Source organism: Oncorhynchus tshawytscha, linkage group LG10 (assembly GCF_018296145.1).
Source record: "Oncorhynchus tshawytscha isolate Ot180627B linkage group LG10, Otsh_v2.0, whole genome shotgun sequence".
Taxonomy (NCBI): domain Eukaryota; kingdom Metazoa; phylum Chordata; class Actinopteri; order Salmoniformes; family Salmonidae; genus Oncorhynchus; species Oncorhynchus tshawytscha.
Genome location: NC_056438.1, coordinates 64264222 through 64288881, shown reverse-complemented (window position 1 = coordinate 64288881; position 24660 = coordinate 64264222). Strand labels below are relative to the sequence as shown.

General features: G+C 42.4%; 1 protein-coding gene across 1 annotated transcript; it reads left to right on the top strand.

The window, feature by feature from the left end:
* The first annotated feature begins 2329 nt into the window (after positions 1 to 2329).
* wnt3a (wingless-type MMTV integration site family, member 3A) lies at positions 2330 to 23528 on the top strand. The gene is made up of 4 exons (XM_024436465.1): positions 2330 to 2595; positions 11571 to 11809; positions 21398 to 21663; positions 21820 to 23528. Exons 1-4 carry the CDS (start codon positions 2501 to 2503, stop codon positions 22297 to 22299), a joined length of 1080 nt encoding a protein of 359 aa, XP_024292233.1. The 5' UTR covers positions 2330 to 2500; the 3' UTR covers positions 22300 to 23528.
* Positions 23529 to 24660: the final 1132 nt, after the last annotated feature.

Genomic DNA, 24660 nt, shown 5'->3' with positions numbered 1-24660 from the left:
TGCAATGAGAAATGGTGTGACCGTCACCTCCTGACAGGGCAGTTACATTGCACAGACATTCACATGCCATGCCATACTATTACTGTAAATTGAGCAGACATCATGTGTTTTCCTCACCACCCCTGACTTTGCCCGCTTGCCAATGCTGACGGCAGTTGGAAAAGAGGCATCGTTCACACCTCCTCCCCTACCAGTACCCATTGACATATGGTCAGTACCCCCTTGCTTCTGCCTGTTTCCAGATTTCCCCTTCTATACTAGGCAGGTCTGGCACCCAGTTCTCTCTGCACCTGTAGCTCTCTCAAGCTTTTGCTGCTGAACCCCTTGACTCCACACTACATTTCCAAAGGTTAAACCAAAGTATTATGTCTGAAATCTAGCGTTTAATCCAGTCTTCATAGTTAAATATAACTCACCATGAACAGCAACACTTTTCAACATTCATTATTTTGTCTTGATCCACAGTAGTAAAGGGAGGAATCACCTTCCTGTGAAGACATTGGGACCCCATGAACAGCAAAGCATTCTGTCAATCAAGTGGACAACTGTAGTGGATAAAGAGAGTTTATTATGCATTCAAGAGCAATAATCAATAAGACGAATGTTTATGCAGCCCATTCAAAGCAGTGTATGTCTGGAGGTCCTCCTACAGTGACCTTCTCTTCCTTACACAAGTTGTTGATCTAGTTGGTCCCCCGTCTTTTTGTTGGGTGTATGTGTGCCCATCATGCGCCTTCTAAAAAGTAACTTGGTTCACGGGACGCTCAATGTCCACAAGATGGCGATACCATCAAATGTTTCACACAGAATTTCATGTAGCTATGACTCATACTTACGATGGTTAGGTCTAAGGGGCTTTTGAAATCATAACGAAATACTTTTATGAGTGAGCGAGGGGTGGAGTGAATTAATTCATGAATCACCTAATTGATGAATGTGATTGGGTATCACATTATAGTAGCATACATATATTTTTATAAAGCAACACATCCATAAGAAACAATATTTATGAACAAGAATAAAGTATTTCATTGATTCAGAAAAAAAACATTTACTTTCTTATTGGAGTTTTAAAAATGTCAAAGTGTTTATTGGGATTATAACCGCTGCAGGAAATATTGCATTTAAATGCGTGACATTGGACTTGAGTTTAATCCATTTGCTTGGCATCCTATCCAGTTGTAGCCTACTATCTTGGTTTCCCTTTCTTGTCAATTCAAAGCTTATTTCAGTGTAAATTCACAGTCCTTGCGACTATAGGTAAACGGTATTAAACAATCACCGCAAGAATATAGTTAAAACGAAGATATGCATCAGCGAGTGCATATCAATGGAAAGTGAGGACTAGTCCACTTCCTATTAGATCACCTATCAACAGCCACTTGACTCTGAGAGAGAGGAAATACAACACCCTGCCATTTAAACTCGGCACAGCGCGGGACGGGCAACCCTATGGGATGCTCGCGTTGCAATGACATGACGTGGAGTGGAGCAGCCTATAGATAACCCATAAGCACCATGGACAGTTCATTGAAAAAAGTGTGGTTTATCTCGCCAAAAGTTCTTCTTTAAAAAAAATCGTATTGTAATCTGTGTAAAGTGAACAATATTTGATTCCAGATTATATTTTACTCGTTTGCAGATGTTTTATGATGCTATTTGGACATTCGACATGAATTTCACTCTTGTATGCCTATAATTTTGTCATATAAATTAGACAAATGGCATCAATAATTAAGGCAATGTGTGAAAGTGAATATAGCTAGGCTATCTGAATGGGTATAATATAATAAGGACCATTATCAGGATCATGCAAATATGTCAGTACTTCTAAAGTAGCCCAACGTATAACTACATCTGCAAGTTAAAGCTCCATGTATTTACTACTCAGCTCATCACTTACAAAATAACTTTTCAGGGGAATGTAGATGTATCCATGATGGCATACAGGGGACAAATGAAGGATTAGAAAACTGAATAGCGGGGCTCAAGCAATTCACACATATCTATTTCTGCATTTTAGCAGCTTCAAACCAGGGAGTGAAATCCGGACAGGTTGTTATAGCTACCTAATCCACGGGGGTTCGATGTCTATTTAAAAGACCGCGGACCCTCCCTCTTCTCCTTTAAACAACATTATATATCACACACAGCATGCCAATGCGACCATGTCTCAATGAGCACTAAAACACTATCTTCTTAAAATTAGCTCATTCTTGTGTTTGCTTTCAGCCTGACTGACTCAGGGATAGCACGTTCGCATGACCAGAATTTCCCCTTTGGCAATACCTGCTGATTGGGTCCTAAAAGCAAGCTGCTTTTAACTTTTTATATTTGGCTCCCTTCTGCCATGACTAGTCGCAAAATATTGTTTCTCTAGCCTATCATTATTTTTTAGGACAAGGTGAGAAATATTGGTCAGCAGCACAGATTGTTTTTTTGTTTTTTTCTAATTGAAAAACGGAGTGCGCGCGTATGAACGCGCGTGTATGTGGTGAAGATGTTTTGCGAAACTTTTTTAAGGATGATATACCTTGGATGTTTCCTGTTTCTTTGTGGGTTTACGCATGCCATACCAAGTTATCCTATCTGGTGGTAAGTTTTATCTTCACTCTACTTTTAACTGCAACATGTTCTGAAAAATGATAACGACCTATTGTTTCATCAATATACTCTTTCGTTTATTGTTGCTTTCAGTTAGTTTGTTTGAAAGAATAATATCAGCATGTGGTTTCCGATGCTGGGCGCCCCGGCAATTAAGTTGTATCCTAGGCTATCATACCCGTCTAATTGACCCTGTCAACGGACAGTGGATATCGACGTTAACCAGCAGAGACATAATCGTGAAGATGGGTTATAGAGCTAATCAAGTGAAATTGTATGAAGAAAAAAACAGCACGTGAGTCACTGAAGCTATTGATTTAAAAACGCATGCAGTGCGGAAACAAGAATAGCCTACTTACCCAGACTGGTTATACAAAATAGAATTCAAAGAGGTTTTTGTGTAAACTAGTTTCAGTTTGCTTTGACTACCCTAAAAAGAGGTCATGCTGCATTCTACTTGATAAGAGATCGCTGATGATAGACACGGATTAAAATAATAACGCGAAGGAAAGTAAGCCGAACGTGTTTTGTTGAATGATAATTTAAAATTATTATTATTATTTATTCATATTATTATTATTGTTGAATATTACATGCGTTTATGAGAGGGGCGGTGCGAAACGGAAAGGTTATTAGTTTCATGATACTAATATTCAACAACAATAATAATAATAAAAAATAATGTGGAATCATCATTCAACAAAACACGTTCAGCTTACTTTCTTTCGCGTTATTATTTTAATCAAAGTTTAAACGCAACATTTAAATGACCTAATAATCTCAATGTTTTATTCGATATGTATAATATAGATTTTATTGAATACGCGAATTTCACGATTGAGATTATTGATTATTTCCCAAAGCTCAGTATTTAATTGAAATTGGCCATCAGTTATGTCATCCAATGGAGTGGTGTGACCCCCTATACCACAATTATTTGTATAGCCTCAGATACTGATTATCCTGGCATCATTGAAATGAGCTTTCAATGATGCTTCATAAACTACAGCCTAACATATGTTGTTTGGTGGTACCCATACGCAATTGTTATTTATTCGTGTTATTTATTAGTCTTCTTAGAGGACTGGTGTTGATCATTTCCCAAACAGTCAAATTATTTTTCGCAAGTGTTAAAGGCCTAAGGAGAATGAGGGATGGCTTTAGGCCTTGAGTTGGGGGTCAGTTGAGAAAGGAATTAAACCCAATGGTCCATTCACAAACCAATGGAAATGAGGATGTAAGGTTTTCAACTGGAATTGCATTTTGATTGAAAATAATCCATAATTGACCGAATGTCTTATTTTAAAGGTAAGAGATGTCTGGTATCATCTCATCACAAAATATTTACTGTTTTCTGAGTTATTGTTTAGGCTTATTGCATGCTATAAAAGTATCTTGATTGAATGTGACATTTATAATGTAAGTAGGACTGCCTTAGGTCATTAGAGGAGCTTTAATTGATCATTAATTGATCTCTGTTGAAAAAACAACAGCAAAAATAGATGCAAGAAAAGAGTGGGATTTGAGCCAACAACACTGAGTGAACTGGTTGAGTCAGCTGATCAAACTGAGAAAGAAACAATGATGGAAGAGTGCAATTGGAGAGGAATGAATTAGTGACAGTGGGTTGAAAAAGGATAGAAAATTGGAGGAATGTGAATTCCATTTATTCATCTTTAGGATGGATTTTGTAGAAAGGCTAGTGGAACCCTCTTGTTGAACAACTCCTCTTCCCTTGAGAGGGGAGACATTTGTCAGATGCTGCAGCCCAGAGGCATTATAGCCGGAGGATATGGGATGCTACAGTATAGATACAGTCCTAGAGCAGAGATCCTCATCCCCAAGAAATTCACTACAGATTTACATTTCACCAATCACACAATGGCATCCTTCCTCAAATCAATGTTTCCCATGAAATATTAAAGATGCTGTGTCCCTGCACTTAATTCAGCTAATAAGTCTCCTATTAATCTACTTACACGCTCAGCTGGACAGATATCCAGCATAAACAGTGGTGGGCTCTAGTCCTAAATCAGCACTCCTGCTCTGAGACCCAGGGCTGAGAGACTGGCCAGGATCGGGATAGGTTCAGTCTGAGGGGAGAAACCTAAAGGCTATGGTCTACTTCTGTGGTTCCCAAACCTCTCTTTCAGTACCCCCCTAGCCATTCCCCTATTTGATCTATACCAGTACTAGTACCCGATTCAACTAGTGCTAATCATCAAGCCCTTGATATGTTGAATCAAGGTGGCCTAGTAGAATACCGTAGCTCAATTAAGTGGGAGTGGCTAGGGATACTCAATGAGAGGTTTGGGAAACACTGGTCTACTACAATGCTGACAGAGGGTTGGTCCCCAAGTTCCACCAGATGGGTTCCAGAATCAAAGTGACAGTTATAACTTATGTCAATGCAAAACAGTATGTTCTTGAGGTACAGCCCACAGTACACAATCATTCACCCTCTCTTGTTGGATCATAAAGGAGCTGTCTTTTTTGTTTCTTTTTTGTGGGGCCAATATTGTATCAAAACACCAGATCCAGTCATGATGACTGACAAAGAGGATGGAAGGCAGGCTTCCATTTGGTCACAGTAACCAGCCTCTGTCATCAACTTGTGTGTTTATGATTTGCTATTGACGGGTGGGTCAGAGCACTGATTCAGCCTGGGCAAGAGTGCAACGACGGAAGCAAAACAGAGGCGAGCGTGTCCAAAGACGCCATTGAGGTCTCTCTGGGTTTATTGTATCACCCCTACCAATTCAAACAAAGCTCAGCTGGAGCTGCAGCACCAGGCTATAAGGAGCTGAAGGGAAGTCACCATTGAACTCTGCATACTTTACGTAATATTGAGTTTTGATTGATTCTGGCTTCATGGAAACTAGATACCTCCCTAAAGAGTAAGATAAGAAGCTAAAATAGAAACGTGTTTCATGGTACTATAATTCAATCCAATTTGAACACCATGCTGTTGAACAATAGGAATTTTTTTAGATCCTCTCACCAAACTTGACTTTACTTTAGCAAATAACCTGTCAACCATCCAATAAATGACAGATAATATTATGATGAAAAGTAGCTTTGTGGAGGTATGTTGGTGGAAGCTGGTGCCTGAATGCCGCTTGGAATTGGAATGGCCACCAGAGGTATTTCACCTTTAACTACACTCTTAGAAAAAAAGGTGTTATCTAGAACCTAAAAGGGTTCTTTGGCTGTCACCATAGGAGAACCCTTTGATGAACCCTTTTTGGTTCAATGTAGAATCCTTTCCACTGAGGGTTCTACTTGGAACCAAAAGGCTTCTACCTCCTATGGGGACAGCCAAAGAACCCTTTTGGAACCCTTTTTTCTAAGAGTGTATACTGTACAGTGGCAGGCGGATCATAATGGAGGATTGGTGGAGGATGTGGATCTCAACCAAGGTAGGTTCATGTCTGTCTAACTCCCTGACCTGTCATGGCTCAGCCTGACTGCACCCGCCACATACCCACCCCACACTACCTTAAAAGATAAATACCTGGAGGTGAAAGCTTGCCGCACATTCCTTTTCCCAAACATGCTCTCTTGATGTCAAAGTCGGCTCCAAAGCCCCAGGGCCTGCAAGAGTAAAGTGGTAATTCTACGGTACCCTGCTTGGGCTTGCTGAAATATGTATTTAACCTAGGCTGGATACACTTCAGTGAGAGGAAGACAGATCTATACTGACTGAGACTAGAATCAAACATGATATCTATTATTTTGTCTTGTGTGTGTATTTCTGATTATAACATGCAGCTACTGTTTATAGAGATGATACAGGTCTGGTTTATATGAATCCTCAATGGTCTTGATTTTGTTTGAGTTTGTGTATCACCAACAGAATTTTTTTTTTCTGCTCAGTGGCAAGTGGTAAGGAATGCAATATCAGACACATGATGCATTATTTACCTATGAGGTAACAAAAATACCTTTTGTAATATGTTCACTTTAGATCTATGAATTACAAGAAGGAACCATTCACTAATAAATACAAACAATTTGCATTCAACCTTAGACCACAAACTGAAATGAAGTTGTACAGCATGTAAAATATGTATTTTTTAGCACTCAATAACACCATGTCCTTTATAGTCTACCTCTGTAACAAATCCATGAATCATATTCTGTTGAAGCGTTGCCGCTTCTTCTCCTCCTGCTTCCTTACAGGCATAGAGGTGACCTGAATCACTCAGCCTGTATGGGACATCTTGAGACGTATGACTATGTGTCCAGGCAGGTTCTGTCTATCTCTGTGTCTGTCTGTCTGTCTGTCTGGCTTGTATTGATCAGATCATATGTTGTACAGCGTACACTCCCATACACTACTAGGTTTAGCCAGCTCATACATGGTCAAACATGAGTTTCGCATAAATGAGAATCAACAGGTCACACCTAAAAATGTACACTTACCGGTCAATATTTTCAGAACACCTACTCAAGGGTTTTTCTTTATTTTACTATTATCTACATTGTAGAATAATAGTGAAGACATCAAAACTATGAAATAGCACATGTGGAATCATGTCGTAACCCCCAAAAATTCAACAAATCAGAATATATTTTATATTTGAGATAAGCAAAGAGAAATGACAGTCCATCATTGATTTATGACATGAAGGTCAGTCAGGAAATGAAGACCCAGAGTTACCTCTGCTGCAGAGGATAAGTTCATTAGAGTTACCAGCTTCAGAAATTGCAGCCAAAATAAATGCTTCACCGAGTTCAAGTAACAGACACATCTCAACATCAGCTGTTCAGAGGAGACTGCATGAATCAGGCCTTCATGGTCGAATTGCTGCAAAGAAACCACTGCTAAAAGACACCAATAATAAGAAGAGACATGCTTTGGCCAAAAAAAACACAAGAAATGGACATTAGACCAGTGGAAATCAGTCCTTTGGTCTGAGTCCAAATTGTTGATTTTTGATTCTAACCGCCGTGTCTTTATGACTGTGAGGCACAGAGTAGATGAACAGATGATCTCCACATGTGTGGTTCACACCGTGAAGCATGGAGGAGGAGGTGTGATGGTGTGGGGGTGCTTTGCTGGTGACAGTGTCAGTAATTTATTTAGAATTCAAGGCACACGTAACCAGCATGGCTACCACAGCATTCTGCAGCGATACGTCATCCCATCTGGTTTGGGCTTAGTGGGACTATTATTTGTTTTTCAACAGGACAATAATCCAACACACCGCCAGGCTGTGTAAGGGCTATTTTACCAAGAAGGAGGGTGATGGAGTGCTGCATCAGGTGACCTGGCTTCCATAATCCCCTGACCTCAACCAAATTGAGATGCTCAGCATATGTGGGAACTCCTTCAAGACTGTTGGAAAAGCATTCCAGGTGAAGCTGGTTGAGAGAATGCCAAGAGTGTGCAAATCTGTCATCAAGGCAAAGGGTCTGTATTTGAAGAATCTCAAATATAAAATATATTTTGATTTGTTCAACACTTGTTTGGTAACTAGATGATTACATATGTGTTTGTGGTGTTGATGTCTTAACTATTATTCTACAATGTAGAAAATAGTAAAAATTAAGAAAAACCCTTGAATGAGTAGGTGTTCTAAAACTTTTGACCGGTAGTGTATATAACCACAATCAACAGGTGTGGGGAACTGCATAAAGCAATACAACAATAAGTGCAGCACAACGGTGAAATAAAACCACATACAGTAGCAGAGTATCAGTGTAGCTAGCTAGTCAAACAGTTTGGAATCCTGCCTTTGTTTGTTTTCTTACACCTGCTGACCTCACTCACCACCCACAGAAACATTCATGAGTTCTTCCTGGCAGAACAGAACGTCTACAGGTCAAATTAAAAGCTGTGCCATTTGTTTTCCCTTCTTCCCCCTTCTGTCTTCCCCCAGACAAGATCCTATCTGCTCACACTTGCAGAGGGAGTTGTACTTGTGTTGCTGGTTCCACTTGGCATGGTTCAGTCTTCACATTTCTACTCTATGTGTATTAGGGGCAAGTGTCTGAGGTACGTTGTGATGTGGACTCAGGTTTCTGTTGTAAGAGGTGTGCTATGCTATGCTCTGCTCAGCACCTCAGGATGCAGATTGACAAGGGGCCAAAGAGAGGTCATTTTGTAATAGCAGTTTCCTTGTTTACTGATGCTCTTGCTTTCATTCATATTTATCGCAGACAAAATGCAGGCCATGAGGATGTGATTTCCTCACAGACACTTTTAAAGCCTGTTTCTCCCTGTCTTTCTTTTTGTATTTCTCATATATGATTAACCAGAGGTCTAGTCATGTCTAAGAGTCAAAGAAAATAATATGAGAAACCCTTTAAAGTGAGCATGACACATTGCTCCACCATTTGCTCAGGGATATACTTTGGAAAGTACTAAATGGCTACACCTATTAGGTAACCCATTGAGGTATGTAGGCTAAAGACAAGAGGTGAAAGTAGACACATGGGACTAGATGTATTCAGTTGAGCTTCATTTGTTTAGAGCAAGCAATATATTATCTTTGTGACTGTTGATTTGCGATGCATACGTATGGTACACGAGGTCAGTGTGTTTCTCAGGGATGACCAGGACCTCTCAGTGTAGGATAATGTGGCATTTATTATTATTTTTTAAATTAGGGTGTAATTTAGATGTGCCCGGGGGTGGAACTTTGTCTCTGTGTGGTTATCTTGTTCTTGTGATCACAGAGTGATTACTTCTTAAACATCGTTGCACAGGTCAACAGTTAGTGAGCTAATTGAGCTGCACAAGACCTGCCTGCATACACCTGCTCTCACTCTAAGGCTACTGTTGGAGAAGCAAAACAGTGGGTGGATCAAGTAGATCTCTTCTATCTACTTGATCTTCTTTTTGTCCACCTCATGTTATTTTGGATAAGTGTAAAATTCCCTTGTTCTACTGTTGGTGGTTGGAGCAGGTCGCTATGCAAACAAACACTGCACTGTCAGCCTCTGTCATTATGGCCAGATCACTCAGACTTGGATCACCAGATTACTGTCATCAATAGCAGCCTTAGTGTGGACTGATGTTACTGCAGAAGGAGCTGTTGAATGGTGTGCCAAGAAGGCACTTGTTGCTACTATGCGGTAGTTACCTTGCCAATGACAATAGGAAGTCAGCGATTAAATCAAATGTTATGTTATGGTCGTTACATAATATGTTTATATTCATGGTGAATTGATTAATATAACAATCCCATTCATAGAATGAGGTTTGTCCAAACCCAGCACATCTATGAGCTGTATCTACCTGAGCTGACAAGTATGGATAGTAATTTAAATGGAATTAACCCCAACTCACCCACTCTAGTACAGTGGAAGAGGATGAATGGATATAAATGGAACATGGTGGCTAGATCAAAACAGAGTGATGGGATGAGAGGAGCAGAGCAGAGCAGAGAAACTGTGAGTGAGGAGTGAAGGACACATACTGTATGTAACAAGCTTCATGTGGAAGTGTCATGAGAGTGGTCTGAGTATATCTTCTTAATATACTGTAATAATACATGAGTACAGTAGGATATCAACTAAACAGCCATATTGTGGTATGGATAATGGAACTGTGTCCTAAACAATGCCCGCCTTGGGGACAATAAAGTTCATATGCTGCTGTTAGAATATAGCGGCCATAAATTAATCTAATTTCATGGCCACTACAAAACAGTGGAAATGCAAACTGACTGGAGCCAGATTGACTGGTGCCTTTACTACCTTCTTTAGATCAAACAATTACAGCATGCTGTTGAAAAGTCTTCTACAAAAGTACTAGGATGACATAACACGAGATGACACAGCAGGGGACTAGTTGTCACGGTTCGATGGTTATGAGCGATGTAAATACCTCAATTGAGACACACACAAAAACACAGCGAGAAAGATATAATCAGGGAACAATCAAGTTTGCACTTGTTGCAACCCAGAATCCCCATCCTCAAAGGGAGGGGACGATGAGGATGGATGGATATATAATTAATACATACCTCTGAAGTCCCAGTGTACATTTGCACTCTCATTACCCTAAGCCAAGGGTAAATAAAAAAAGGTTGTGGTTCTCTGTAATAACAAGGTGTCGTTTCAAAGTTCTCAACCTAGAGGTCTATGAACCACTTGGGGTTCACAGGGGACTTTCATCTTTCCCCATGGCCCTGCTTTGTTACCTCTGGAGTATAGGATTGAGACTGTTTTAAATCCACACAAAGGCCAGGTGGTTACAGAGGGGATAGATGCAGGGATAAGGCATGGATGCTTAATGGTAGCATCTGATACACCAACCTGGTCTCAGAGCATTTCATATTATTCTGTAACACTCCATTTAGTATTATATGTTTAGTTTCATATGGTATGTATTAATTTGTGGATGTCTATCAACCATCTCGTATGATATGTTATGAAATACAATTTGTATTATATGTTACGAATTTGCAAAACATACAATATGTTACAAATTTGCCAAACGTATTATATGTAACAAATTCTAGGTAGGTGGCTAGCTGGCTAACGTTAGCTTGGCTAGGGGTTAGAGTAAGGTTAGGGTTAAGCTTAGGAATTAGGTTAACGAGTTAAAGTTAGGGTTATGGGAAGGATTAGCTAAAAGTGTTAAGGTTAGGGTTAGGAGAAGGGTTAGCTAAAAGGGTTAAGGCTATGGTTAGCTAACATGCTAAGTAGATGCAAAATCGCTAAAAAAGTAGTAAGTAGTTGAAAAGTTGCTAATTAGCTAAAATGCTAAAGTTGTCCATGATGAGATTCGAACTAGGTGCTAGATTTTCGCATTATATGCCCACCCATCCATGGGTTTACATTTTGTATGTTACATCTAGTCTATGAGACCATGCTGGATACACACGCACGTGCAAACGCACACGCACACACACTGCACATACACACTGCATACACGCGCAAACAGAGATAGAGAGAGAAACACACACTCAGTATATCATGGCACTAACCCGCCTCCTGTCTCCCCCATGCAGGTCCCTAGCGGTGGGCCACCAGTACTCGTCCCTGGGCTCCCAGCCCATCCTGTGTGGCTCCATCCCTGGCCTGGTGCCCAAACAGCTGCGATTCTGCCGAAATTACGTGGAGATCATGCCTAGTGTGGCCGAGGGGGTGAAGATCGGCATTCAGGAGTGCCAGCACCAATTCAGGGGCCGCCGCTGGAACTGTACCACCATCAACGACAAGGCCATCTTTGGACCAGTGCTTGACAAAGGTAACATACCGTAATACCCCTAAAAGACAACACAGGTTACACTCATAAAACAGTGCAAGCTAGCCATCTTTGGACCAGTGCTTGACAAAGGTAACATACCATAATACCCCTAAAATACAACACAGGTTACACTCATAAAACAGTGCAAGCTAGCCATCTTTGGACCAGTGCTTGACAAAGGTAACATACCATAATACCCCTAAAATACAACACAGGTTACACTCATAAAACAGTGCAAGCTAGCCATCTTTGGACCAGGGCTGGACAAATGTAACATACCGTAATACCCCTAAAAGACAACACAGGTTACACTCATAAAACAGTGCAAGCTAGCCATCTTTGGACCAGTGCTTGACAAAGGTAACATACCATAATACCCCTAAAATACAACACAGGTTACACTCATAAAACAGTGCAAGCTAGCCATCTTTGGACCAGTGCTTGACAAAGGTAACATACCGTAATACCCCTAAAAGACAACACAGGTTACACTCATAAAACAGTGCAAGCTAGCCATCTTTGGACCAGGGCTGGACAAATGTAAGAACATATCTTGAGAGGAAAAGGCACTGTAATAGAACAGTGCAGCCTTGCCCAATGGTATTTTTCCTACTGAGTGGGCTACTCATCTCCAGAACAGGAAGGCTGTGGGTGACATGCCTACAATCTATATTTAATAACACTTAACTGTGAGAATCATGTCTAAAACCAGTTGAATTGTTGAGGGACTTGGCTACATTGGAAATAACTTTCTTCGTGCTGTACAGCACAGGTGGCAACCAAATTGCATGAACTGCATGACTTGAATACCTGAAGTGAGTGTTTTCCCCATAGCTACCTGTTCCCATGTTCTTGGAAGAATACTAGTGTACTATAATAATTTCCTTGTCTGTCAATGTTGGTTATGCTTGGCATGTCAAATGACAAACGATAGCTAACCCTGTCTCAACTGAACCTCTATCACTCACTTTACTCAAGGCTGCCACCTGTGTTGATATTCAGAGAGTTTAAGAGCATTATGTTGTTAGTTGTTGTGTGTGCGTGTGTGCGTGTGCGTGTGCGTGTGTGTGTGTGCGTGCGCGTGCGTGTGTGTGTGTGTGTGTGTGTGTGTGTGTGTGTGTGTGTGTGTGTGTGTATGTATGTATCATATGCACTTAAAATCCTTGTTCAAATAGACTTGAGAGACTCCTTCAGCTATGAGCAGTGTAAACCGATGAAATGATGTGTGTATACACTTTGGGTGGAGAACGTTGTCTTTTGTTGGGATTTTCTCTAGAAGGGAATCCCCTTTAAGCCCCCCTTCAATGTGAGGAGTGTAAAATAAGGATAAAGACAGATAACTTACATTAAATTAAGTTAACCAATGAATAACCCATATTTTACAAAAACATTTTTGTAGCTGTATCATTCAGCTGTGATATCATGAAGTTAGTGTTTTTTTCTGTCTGCACATGTTTGCACCGTGACCCCAGGATTGTTGCCAGTAGTCAGGGATAGAGAGATGAGGTGAGAGGAGCATGGAGGGGTGATGGAAAAGAGAGGGGGGAGGAGGAAAAAGAGGGAGGGGGTCTAAACCTGTCAACTGGGTCTGGAAAAGACTGATGTTTACTATAGTGGGAGGTGGGGTTAGTTGGGGCAATTGCTTTTAATAAACTCTTGAGCCAGTTGTTCCATTGATAGAGAAGGCTTGAGCTCAAGTAGGTGGGTAATGATAGGGGTTCACAGTCCCTGGCCCCATTGTGGTGTAAATACCTCCACATCTCCCCATGGCTTCTCTCCCTCCTTGTCTAAATTGCAGGGCCACTGTGTGGAAAGGGGAGGCGGGGAGGCAGGCGGCCGGGCCAGGCTACTCCTTGGGTTTTGGGCTGGGGGGGGGGGCTTTAGTAAATCATTTTGATTGGATTAAGGTCAGTGAAGCCCTTAATAACGTGAGAGGTCAAAGTGGTTGGATTAAGTGTCTTTGTCAGGGTCCGGGGAGAGTGACTGGCGGGGGCTCAGGGCCTTTTGATAGGGGAGAAGTTTCTCATTTCATTTGCTTTGATTGATGCTTGTAGTTGTCTTTGGATTCTGGGCCATTGTCCCCCGGCACGGCCAGTGTCTGTTCTGTTTGTCAGCCGTGCAGATGGATGTGTGTTTGTTTCCTCCTCAGGCCTTTTTAGTGGGAGAAAAGCTGAAAGGAACAGTAGGCCTCAAAAGCTTTGCACCTATCTGTTACAGTAGTTAGCCTACCATTGCCAATACCTTGTCCTAACCAGCTCATTGGCAGACGTCTCCCTGAACATCTAACAAGCAAAGATGAGTAAAGATCAGGGCTCAAGTTTGTTCCTTCAGATACCTAACCTACTGTATACACCATCACTAGGTAGGAAAAGGATGAATGAAGGCAAATATTTGCGATATATAATGGACTTGACAGAAGATAAAGTTATTTAAATATGCACACAGGTTATAGAATGCCTTGAAACGTTAAGTGGAAAACATGTTTGGATTTTGAAACATTTTGTTGCAGGTTCTGGCAACAACCTGTTGTACTGATCATGCCCTCTCACTCACACTATCTCTCTCTTTATTCAGTACACATCAAACAAACAGTATCATGCAGATGTTGTGTTATGCAAGATTTCTACGTAGTATTTACATCTACAAAGATTTTGCATCTACAAGGTTTTTCCATGATTTGTTTACTTGAATACATGTGGAACCGTCCATATCCGATAAGCATGACAGAGAATATGGGCAGCCAGTGATCCTCCTGATATCTCTCTCTCTCTCTCTCTGTCTCTCTGTCTCTCTCTCTCTCTGTCTCTCTCTCACCTTCTCGCTCTCTCTTTCGCTCTCTCTGTCTCTCTTTCTCGCTCACTCTCGTGCTCTCTCTCTCTGTCTCTCGCTCTCTTTCTCTCTGTCTATCTCTTATGCTCTCTCTCTGTCTCTCGCTTGCTATTTCTCTCTCTCTCTCTCTGTCTCTGTCTCTGTCCCTGTCTCTCTCTATTTCTCTCGCTCTCGCTCTCGCTCTCTCTCTCTCTCTCTCTCTCTTGCTCACTCTTTCTCTGTCTCTGTCACTCTCTCTCTCTCGCTCACTCTCGCTCACTCTCGCGCTCTCTCTCTCTCTCTCTGTCTCTATCTCTGTGTCTCGCTCTCTGTCTCCGTCTCTCTCTCTCTCCTGCCCTGCCCCCCTCACAGTGCCTAGCATACCTCCAGGCTATGTCTGCGTCAGCACTCATTAATTTACATTAACCAGTGTCAAAACATGCACCGCTGGAATCTGCCTGTGATGAAAGGGAAGGCAGACTGTGCAGGTGTTCTCAGTGTGTGAAAAGTCCTCACAAGGATAGTAAATCAAGGAACATTTTGACAAGTGGGGACATTTTGCCAGTCCCCACAAGGAAAAAGGCTAGGTTTAGCGGGGTTTTTTAGAGTTAGGTTTAGCGTTACGGTTACATTTAGGATTAGGGTTATAATTAGGGTTAGGTGTTAGGGTTAGGAGTTAGGATTTGGGTTAGGGGTTTGGGGTAAAGGTTAGGCTAAGTTAAGGGTTACGGTTATGGAAAATAGGATTTTGAATGGGTATCAATTGTTTGGTCTCCACAAGGATAGTAAAACAAATGTGTGTGTGTGTGTCGGACTCGGACAGGGTGTGCTTTGGGGAGCTCGCTCGGCACACTTGGCAGAGTAGGAGGAGTATAGGACATTGCAGCAGGGCTGCAGCCAAACCCTAGCCTAGTGTGAGTCATAGAAATGCTTAGAACAGGGAATGCCAACGAGAGTGGACTGGACAGACAGTCACACGAACCCAGACACAAAAGCTCTGTTTCACAGGTATAAACATGCACTGTTAGTCACCCCAGTGGATTAAATGGGTGAAAAGGATGTGTCTCTGACACAATAGGTCTCCATTATGTAAAAGTGGATATGATAGGGACACGTGTGCTTACAATGAGTTTGATCAATAGTCTGTGGCATTGTCCCGATAGTGAATTATAGTTCAGCTACAGTAGTTTTGTTCATGTGGTCTCACAGCTTCGCAGTTTGACTTTATTGTACTGCAATACTATTGAGAATAATGTGCAACTGGACAACCATAGCCACAAGGCTTGGGAAATCAGGATGTTTGTACTTGCTTTAGGGACTGATATACCCACAATAACCCTGATAAATGTCTTAGATGGAAAATACATGGAAGATATACATAAAGGCAGTGCATCTGCTTCTATAATCTAGGTATATTCTATATGCACTGTATGTGTTTCTCCTTGGTACTTCATGCCTAAACTAAATCAAACAGGGAAAAGGCCATTCACTGAATTCAGGTTACGACCCCTGACCTCAGGATGAGAAAGTGTTATAATTTAGGATGTGCTAAGAGGACCCTGCTTTTCATAAAGTGCATGTTTCTCCATGCTGGGGGAGGTGAGGTTAGTGCACCGGTATATCATTAACTCTGGCTAAGAAAGAAAGAAGGGGTGTGGTAAATGGAGTTGATGGGGGACCTTAGCTCCGCTCCCCACTGGGCGCTGCTCGAAGCACAATATCTCCGCAACCATGAGATTAAGCCGGGAGAGAAAGCGCTTTTCCCCATTCACACGCCCTTTAGATTGTTTTATTAAACCATTTGAATAGGGATTTCCCAGTCTGCCGACATGCGGGGTCTGGACAACGCATAGTTCTCTGTTGCTATGACTTAACTTGGTCCCCACTAATCACTGGCAAGGGCAGATTTCATATAAAATATCTGGGGCCATTGTGGGGCTAACGCAGTGTGACAGTGGCAACACAATAGGGGATTCAGCCCCCCAGCAGGTCGTAGGGACCACTTGCCATGCCAGGGTCCGGCAAAGTAGGGTGGGGGGGGGGGCAATGTCACAAACAATCAGTCCACTTAGACTAGGCACCCCCCCGACACATTCTTTTCCCAGGTAAACCCTGGTCTGTCCCAGCCACCACCCACAGTCATCACTAGTTATCACAGTCATAAACCCCACCTATTTCTGAAATGGATCTTCTTAAAATGTGATTTTAAAGCTAACCTTAACCACACTGCTAACCTTGTTTTTGTTTTCATGAATATTTACCATATAGCCAATTATGACTTTGTGTCTGTGGTAACTAGTGGAAACCACCACCAATGTTTTTCTCATCTTGTCCCCAGATAATCTTATTTTCCATCATCCCTCCATTTCTCCCTTCCCCTTTATTTGCTCTGCGGAATCCTTGTCAGTTAGCCGCAAGGGTTTGACCCACGGTTTATTGGCTTCCTGATAATAAAAGTGGAAGACTCAGTGGTTTTAAATTGAAGTAGAAGTGGCGTCCTCTCAAGCTTTAGACCATTCACACCTCCGGCTACCAACCACCACCTAGTGACTGCTTCAGGGTCAAAATTAAATGAGCTGACATTAGTCAAATTCTGTATGTTTCAAAGGAAGGAAGGCATTTTCTGATGGGGTTCAACTTGGTACAGTCCTGCTAACGGAGTACAGTCCTGCTAAGGGAGTACAGTCCTGCTAAAGGAGTACCGTCCTGCTAAAGGAGTACAGTCCTGCTAAGAGAGTACAGTCCTGCTAATAATGCTTGGACAGTCCTGCTAAGGGAGTATAGTTCTCCTAATAGTGCTTGGTACAGTCCTGCTAAGGGAGTACAGTCCTGCTAATAGTGCTTGGTACAGTCCTGTTAAGGGAGTACAGTCCATCTACTAGTGCTTGGTACAGTCATGCTAAGGGATTACAGTCCTGCTAAAGGAGTACAGTCCTGCTAATAGTGCTTGGTACAGTCCTGCTAAGGGAGTACAGTCCGGCTAATAGTGCTTGGTACAGTCCTGCTAAGGGAGTACAGTCCTGCTAAGGGAGAACAGTCCGGCTAATAGTGCTTGGTACAGTCCTGCTAAGGGAGTACAGTCCTGCTAAGGGAGTACAGTCCTGCTAAGGGAGTACAGTCCGGCTAATAGTGCTTGGTACAGTCCTGCTAAGGGAGTACAGTCCTGCTAAGGGAGTACAGTCCTGCTAAGGGAGTACTACAGTCCTGCTAAGGGAGTACAGTCCTGCTAAGGGAGAACAGCCCGGCTAATAGTGCTTGGTACAGTCCTGCTAAGGGAGTACAGTCTTGCTAAGGGAGTACAGTCCTTCTAAGGGATTACAGTCCTGCTAAGGGAGTACAGTCCTTCTAAGGGAGTACAGTCCTTCTAAGGGATTACTACAGTCCTGCTAAGGGAGTAAAATCCTGCTAATAGTGCTTGGTACAGTCCTGCTAAGGGAGTACAGTCCTGCTAATAGTGCTTGGTACAGTCCTGCTAAGGGAGTACAACAGTCCTGCTAAGGGATTACAGTCCTGCTAAAGGAGTACAGTCCTTCTAAGGGAGTACAGTCCTTCTAAGGGAGTATAGTCATGCTAAGGGAGTACAGTCCTTCTAAGGAATTACTACAGTCCTTCTAAGGGATTATGCAGTCCTGCTAAGGGAGTACAGTCCTGCTAAGGGATTACTACAGTCCTGCTAAGGGAGTACAGTCATGCTAAGGGATTACTACAGTCCTGCTAAGGGATTACAGTCCTGCTAAGGGATTACAGTCCTGCTAAGAGATTACAGTCCTGCTAAGGGAGTACAGTCCTTCTAAGGGAGTACAGTCCTGCTAATGATGTACAGTCCTGCTAATAGTGCTTGGTACAGTCCTGTTAATAGTGCTTGGTACAGTCCTGCTAAGGGAGTACAGTCCTGCCAAGGGAATACAGTCCTGCTAAGGGATTACAGTCCTGCTAATAGTGCTTGGTACAGTCCTGCTAAGGGATTACAGTCCTGCTAAAGGAGTACAGTCCTTCTAAGGGAGTACAGTCCTTCTAAGGGAGTACAGTCCTGCTAAGGAATTACTACAGTCCTGCTAAAGGAGTACAGTCCTTCTAAGGGAGTACAGTCATGCTAAGGGAGTACAGTCCTTCTAAGGAATTACTACAGTCCTGCTAAAGAAGTACAGTCCTTCTAAGGGAGTACAGTCATGCTAAGGGAGTACAGTCCTGCTAAGGGATTACTACAGTCCTGCTAAGGAGTACAGTCATGCTAAGGGATTACTACATTCCTGCTAAGGGAGTACAGTCCTGCTAAGGTAGTACAGTCCTGCTAAGGGAGTACAGTCCTGCTAAGGGAGTACAGTCCTGCTAATAGTGCTTGGTACAGTCCTGCTAATAGTGCTTGGTACAGTCCTGCTAAGGGAGTACAGTCCTGCTAAGGGAATACAGTCCTGCTAAGGGATTACAGTCCTGCTAATAGTGCTTGGTACAGTCCTGCTAATAGTGCTTGGTACAGTCCTGCTAAGGGAGTAAAATCCTGCTAATAGTGCTTGGTACAGTCCTGCTAAGGGAGTACAGTCCTGCTAATAGTGCTTGGTACAGTCCTGCTAAGGGATTACAGTCCTGCTAAAGGAGTACAGTCCTTCTAAGGGAGTACAGTCCTTCTAAGGGAGTACAGTCCTGCTAAGGAATTACTACAGTCCTGCTAAAGGAGTACAGTCCTTCTAAGGGAGTACAGTCATGCTAAGGGAGTACAGTCCTTCTAAGGAATTACTACAGTCCTGCTAAAGGAGTACAGTCCTTCTAAGGGAGTACAGTCATGCTAAGGGAGTACAGTCCTGCTAAGGGATTACTACAGTCCTGCTAAGGGAGTACAGTCATGCTAAGGGATTACTACATTCCTGCTAAGGGAGTACAGTCCTGCTAAGGTAGTACAGTCCTGCTAAGGGAGTACAGTCCTGCTAAGGGAGTACAGTCCTGCTAATAGTGCTTGGCACAGTCCTGCTAATAGTGCTTGGTACAGTCCTGCTAAGGGAGTACAGTCCTGCTAAGGGAATACAGTCCTGCTAAGGGATTACAGTCCTGCCAATAGTGCTTGGTACAGTCCTGCTAATAGTGCTTAGTACAGTCCTGCTAAGGGAGTACAGTCCTGCCAATAGTGCTTGGTACAGTCCTGCTAAGGGAGTAAAATCCTGCTAATAGTGCTTGGTACAGTCCTGCTAAGGGAGTACAGTCCTGCTAAGGGAATACAGTCCTGCTAAGGGATTACAGTCCTGCCAATAGTGCTTGGTACAGTCCTGCTAATAGTGCTTGGTACAGTCCTGCTAAGGGAGTACAGTCCTGCCAATAGTGCTTGGTACAGTCCTGCTAAGGGAGTAAAATCCTGCTAATAGTGCTTGTTACAGTCCTGCTAAGGGAGAACAGTCCGGCTAATAGTGCTTGGTACAGTCCTGCTAAGGGAGTACAGTCCTGCTAAGGGAGTACAGTCCGGCTAATAGTACTTGGTACAGTCCTGCTAAGGGAGGGTGTGATGGATGCCAGTAAACCTCTGCTCTATCATTGCTTTTAATGCCCCTTTTTCCTCAAACTGGTTGAAACCTGCAGCCTGGGAGGAGCTCTCTCTCTCCCGACTCCCTCCCTCTTTCTCCCTCTCTTTTCCTCTCCTTGTCCAACTCTCTCACTCTTTCTCTCTTTTTCCCTACCCCGTCTTCCTATTTCTCTCCTCCCTATTGCACTCTATCTCTCTCTCTCCACTCTCATACCATCTCACCCTATCTGTCTCTCTCTGTTGTTGTCATTGTGCAAGACCATACAAGACCTAAGTACATATATCCAACGAATCCTCCCTGTCATAAGGGATCCTGTAAAAAGCAGGGACAGTGGAACGTCAACAAGACCTCTGTGAAAAATGGACATGTTAGACACATCCCTGAAACCCTCTCTCTCTCTATCTATTTATCTCTTTCTTTCTTTCTCTCTCTCTCTCTCTCTCTCTCTCTCTCTTTCTTTCTTGTCTCCCTGTCTCTTCTCTCTTTATCTCTCCCTGTTATGTCTCAGCCTAGAGTCTTATAGTGAGGCCATTTCCTAACCTTTCAAAAGCTTAATTGAGTCTGTTAATTATAGCCCTGTCAGGCCTGTCTCTTCCTCTCATCTCTCTGGAAGTTCCTGATCTTGATTAGTCATCAGTAAACTATGCCATATAGACAGAGGCCTCCTTCCCTCTATCCCTTGCTCTCTCCCTCCATCTCTTCCTTCCTCCCACACACAAACATGCACACGCACGCACGTACACACACGCAGGTACACACACGCATGTACACACACGCACATACACACACAGTCAACATAGTCAACATAGTCATTCATTCAAGATGTCTATGACATGTTTTCTTTAGAAGGGTTGATGTGACATTTACAGTATTATACAGGATTATACAGGACAGAACAGTAGCAGGTGTCAACATCATCATTCTGCAAACACTGACCTGCATTCCTATGTGCTTGTTGAGATACATTTATGGGTACATTCCAACAAAGTTATTGGTAACAGCAATCGATTATTCTCTGCAGTGCCATGGTTTTAGATGTATAAACCTGTAACCATATCAACTATCCTCATTCATGCTTGAGAAATGTCTCTTTGCTAAGAAGCAATTAGATTTATCACAGTAAGGTACTTAATTGTTACCCAGAAATGATCTGATATTAAAATAAAAACGTCTGCATTGGTACTTTAAAAACGTATGTGGTTGTTCACATCTGTATAATTGATAAATATGTCAATCTGACATCTACCTCTCCCTCTCCTTCTCTTTACAGCCACCCGGGAGTCAGCATTCGTTCATGCCATTGCCTCAGCGGGGGTGGCGTTCGCAGTGACGCGGTCCTGCGCCGAGGGCTCAGCCACCATCTGTGGCTGTGACACACGCCACAAGGGCACACCTGGCGAGGGCTGGAAGTGGGGCGGATGCAGCGAGGATGTGGATTTCGGAAGCATGGTGTCCCGGGAGTTTGCAGACGCCCGTGAGAACCGGCCCGATGCGCGCTCCGCCATGAACCGCCAAAACAACGAGGCGGGACGAACGGTGAGACGTCTTCTCTCTGAATCACTGATAATATCAGCCTTATGGATTAAACATTCATAAAGATCACCAAGTGTTATTAAGACTTAATATGGTGTCACTTTGACATTCGTTAAACTAATTGCACCCCCCCTGTTGTCCCGTCTGTCTCTCCCTCAGTCTCTGAACGACAACATGTTCCTGAAGTGTAAGTGCCATGGCTTGTCAGGCAGCTGTGAGGTGAAGACGTGCTGGTGGTCCCAGCCTGACTTCAGAGTTATCGGAGACTACATGAAGGACAAGTACGACAGCGCATCAGAGATGGTGGTGGAGAAGCACAAGGAGTCCCGCGGCTGGGTGGAGACTTTGAGACCCAAGTTCACCTTCTTCAAACCGCCCACGGAGCGAGACCTGGTCTACTACGAGAGCTCGCCCAACTTCTGCGAGCCCAACCCAGAGACAGGCTCTTTTGGGACGCGCGACCGTGCCTGTAACCTGACATCACACGGCATCGACGGCTGCGACCTGCTTTGCTGCGGCCGGGGACACAACACCCGGACGGAGGAACGGAAGGAGAAGTGCCACTGCATCTTCCACTGGTGCTGCTACGTCAGCTGCCAAGAGTGTGTTCGAGTCTATGATGTTCACACCTGCAAATAGATAGGGCCTTTGGGACCGCTCTTTCTGCACCTCACCAAATGTATTTTTTTTTAAATACTTCAACGTATAAAAGAGGAAGCTACTGTACGAGCCAGGCTCAGAGAACTTGAGAGGCTTTGATTGGACTTTGATCAAGCATTAGTTGACTTGTCTGTGGATTCAGCTACAGTACACTCACCTAATAGGCAACCAAGATGGCGGCCTGTCATGTGATGCTGTGGTGTCAGCCGCTCTTAGAATACTGAGGTAGTTCTAGAATACAGAGGTGGACTCATGGAGGCTCTATTCAGAAAATCAACATGGTTATGTTGATGTTGATGACCACCATCTCATCGATATGTTGATGACCACCATTTCATCGATAGAGGCAAAAGAGGAGACCATTACAGAGTGAACTATGAGTAGCCAAGGAGTGACTTTCAGTGACTTCCAGAAAGGTGTTTCAAGGCCTTGGTTTCCTTCCTGACACAACAAAAGAAAACTGTAGGTTGTATATGGCTACATAAACTGTACTGTTGACAAGCACCATGTTGGTGAAAAGTCTGTATTCTCTATGTAGACTCCTTCATGTATAGCAGAACAGCACTGTCTAAACCTTTAGGACACCATACAATCTATTTTTCTAAATATTAAGTGGCACTCTGCTCTGCTTATGAGTTTTATATATCTACAAAAAAAGAACAGCATTTCTGAGCTATGTTCACAACTTTGTATGACCATGGTGCACTCAAAAGCACACATTCTACTCGATATTTGCAGTATGTAAGTGGTAACTAACTTTTCAACTGTTTTATGATACATATAGTGTTAACATGTTACTAATGTTGGGATTAGAATGCACTTGCACCTAAGTGAATGTAGTTTTTACATTTCTGTGTTCATGTATTCTCAAATCCTGTCTTTTTTAGTCTGTGGTATGAAGTAGGATTACTCTGATCACAAAAAGCACATGAGCACAAATCAACCAAATCAAACAGGTTTGAAAATAATTTATGTTTATCCCTATACAATCTTCTATCAATGTCTCATTGGGAACCCTGCTACAACTGCAAGCTCTTTGAAGAAAGTTTCCAAGAGTTGGCCATAGAACGATAGATGATAAAAAACAAAGTTTAGCCCAAAGACAAATTACTTTCAGCTGGAGGAGGATGAGGTGGTCAGAGAGTCTAAAGTGAGTTTGAAAGTTCAGCACTTGTGTCTAATTGAAGAGAATAAAGCTTGTTCTACTCGTTTTTATCAGTGTTAGTAACCGTTCAGCAGAACACAGTATGTGTATCACCACGTGTCCCGGTACAGACAGACCCATGCTATTTAGTGTTTGAAAATGAAAGTATGTGAAAGAGACTGGCCCACTAGTGTAATTCTGTTTTCATTATGCCCATGAATGCATGTATGCAATCTTACTGTTTCCTATCTGTAAGCTATTACTAACTGTAATCTGAAATGCTTCTCAGAGTATACTTCGTACTTTGTACAGTATGTTATGAACAGCAATCTGATGTCAAGTGGTAACCCAGCTGTAGTTTCTGTAAAACGATGACCAAAATCTGTGTATCAGATTCTGATTCCTGGCTTATAGATGTAGGTTCTTAATTTGATCACCCTGTTTCAGGAGAACCTTCCTGCAATACAGGACATTTCAAACGTGTAGTGTATTTAAGGTTTAAAAAGGCTTCGGAAGTTTATAATTTCCACTTTGAAATTAGATTTTCCCATACAAAAAATGTATCAACCACTACAAAAATGTCCATTAATTATAATCCACGTAATAATTCACAAACTGGTTCAAATTAAGATCCTACATCTGTTTTCTTTCTCCTCCAACCTTACAAACTGCAGCATCACTGAAACTATCAAGACTTCCCCTTTGTATGCTGCTAATTATACATGTATGTATGTATTTATGTATGTATGTATGTATGTATGTATGTATGTATGTATGTATGTATGTATGTATGTATGTATGTATGTATGTATGTATGTATGTATGCATGTATGTACACTACATGACCAATAGTATGTGGACGCCTGCTCATCAAACATCTCATTACAAGTTCATGGGCATTAACCCTTTAGAGTCCAAGCCCTGTCTAAGTCGGGGGATATATGTAATTGTTTTAAGAAGGTCGTACCAAGGATCATTTAGCTATTTGATTTTGAATTTTAAGACCCCTTGAAGTATCCCAAAAATATATTTAAAAAATATTTGATGAAAATGTATTTTTGACCTTACTGCTATTAGCTCATACAAATGCGTTGAATAACAGATTCACTACATGGAACAACAGATAGTCCCCCAAAAATATCAAAAGGAGGATTGTTTTAAACAGTCTAAGCCCTGTCTAAGCCAGGGGAAGGGGG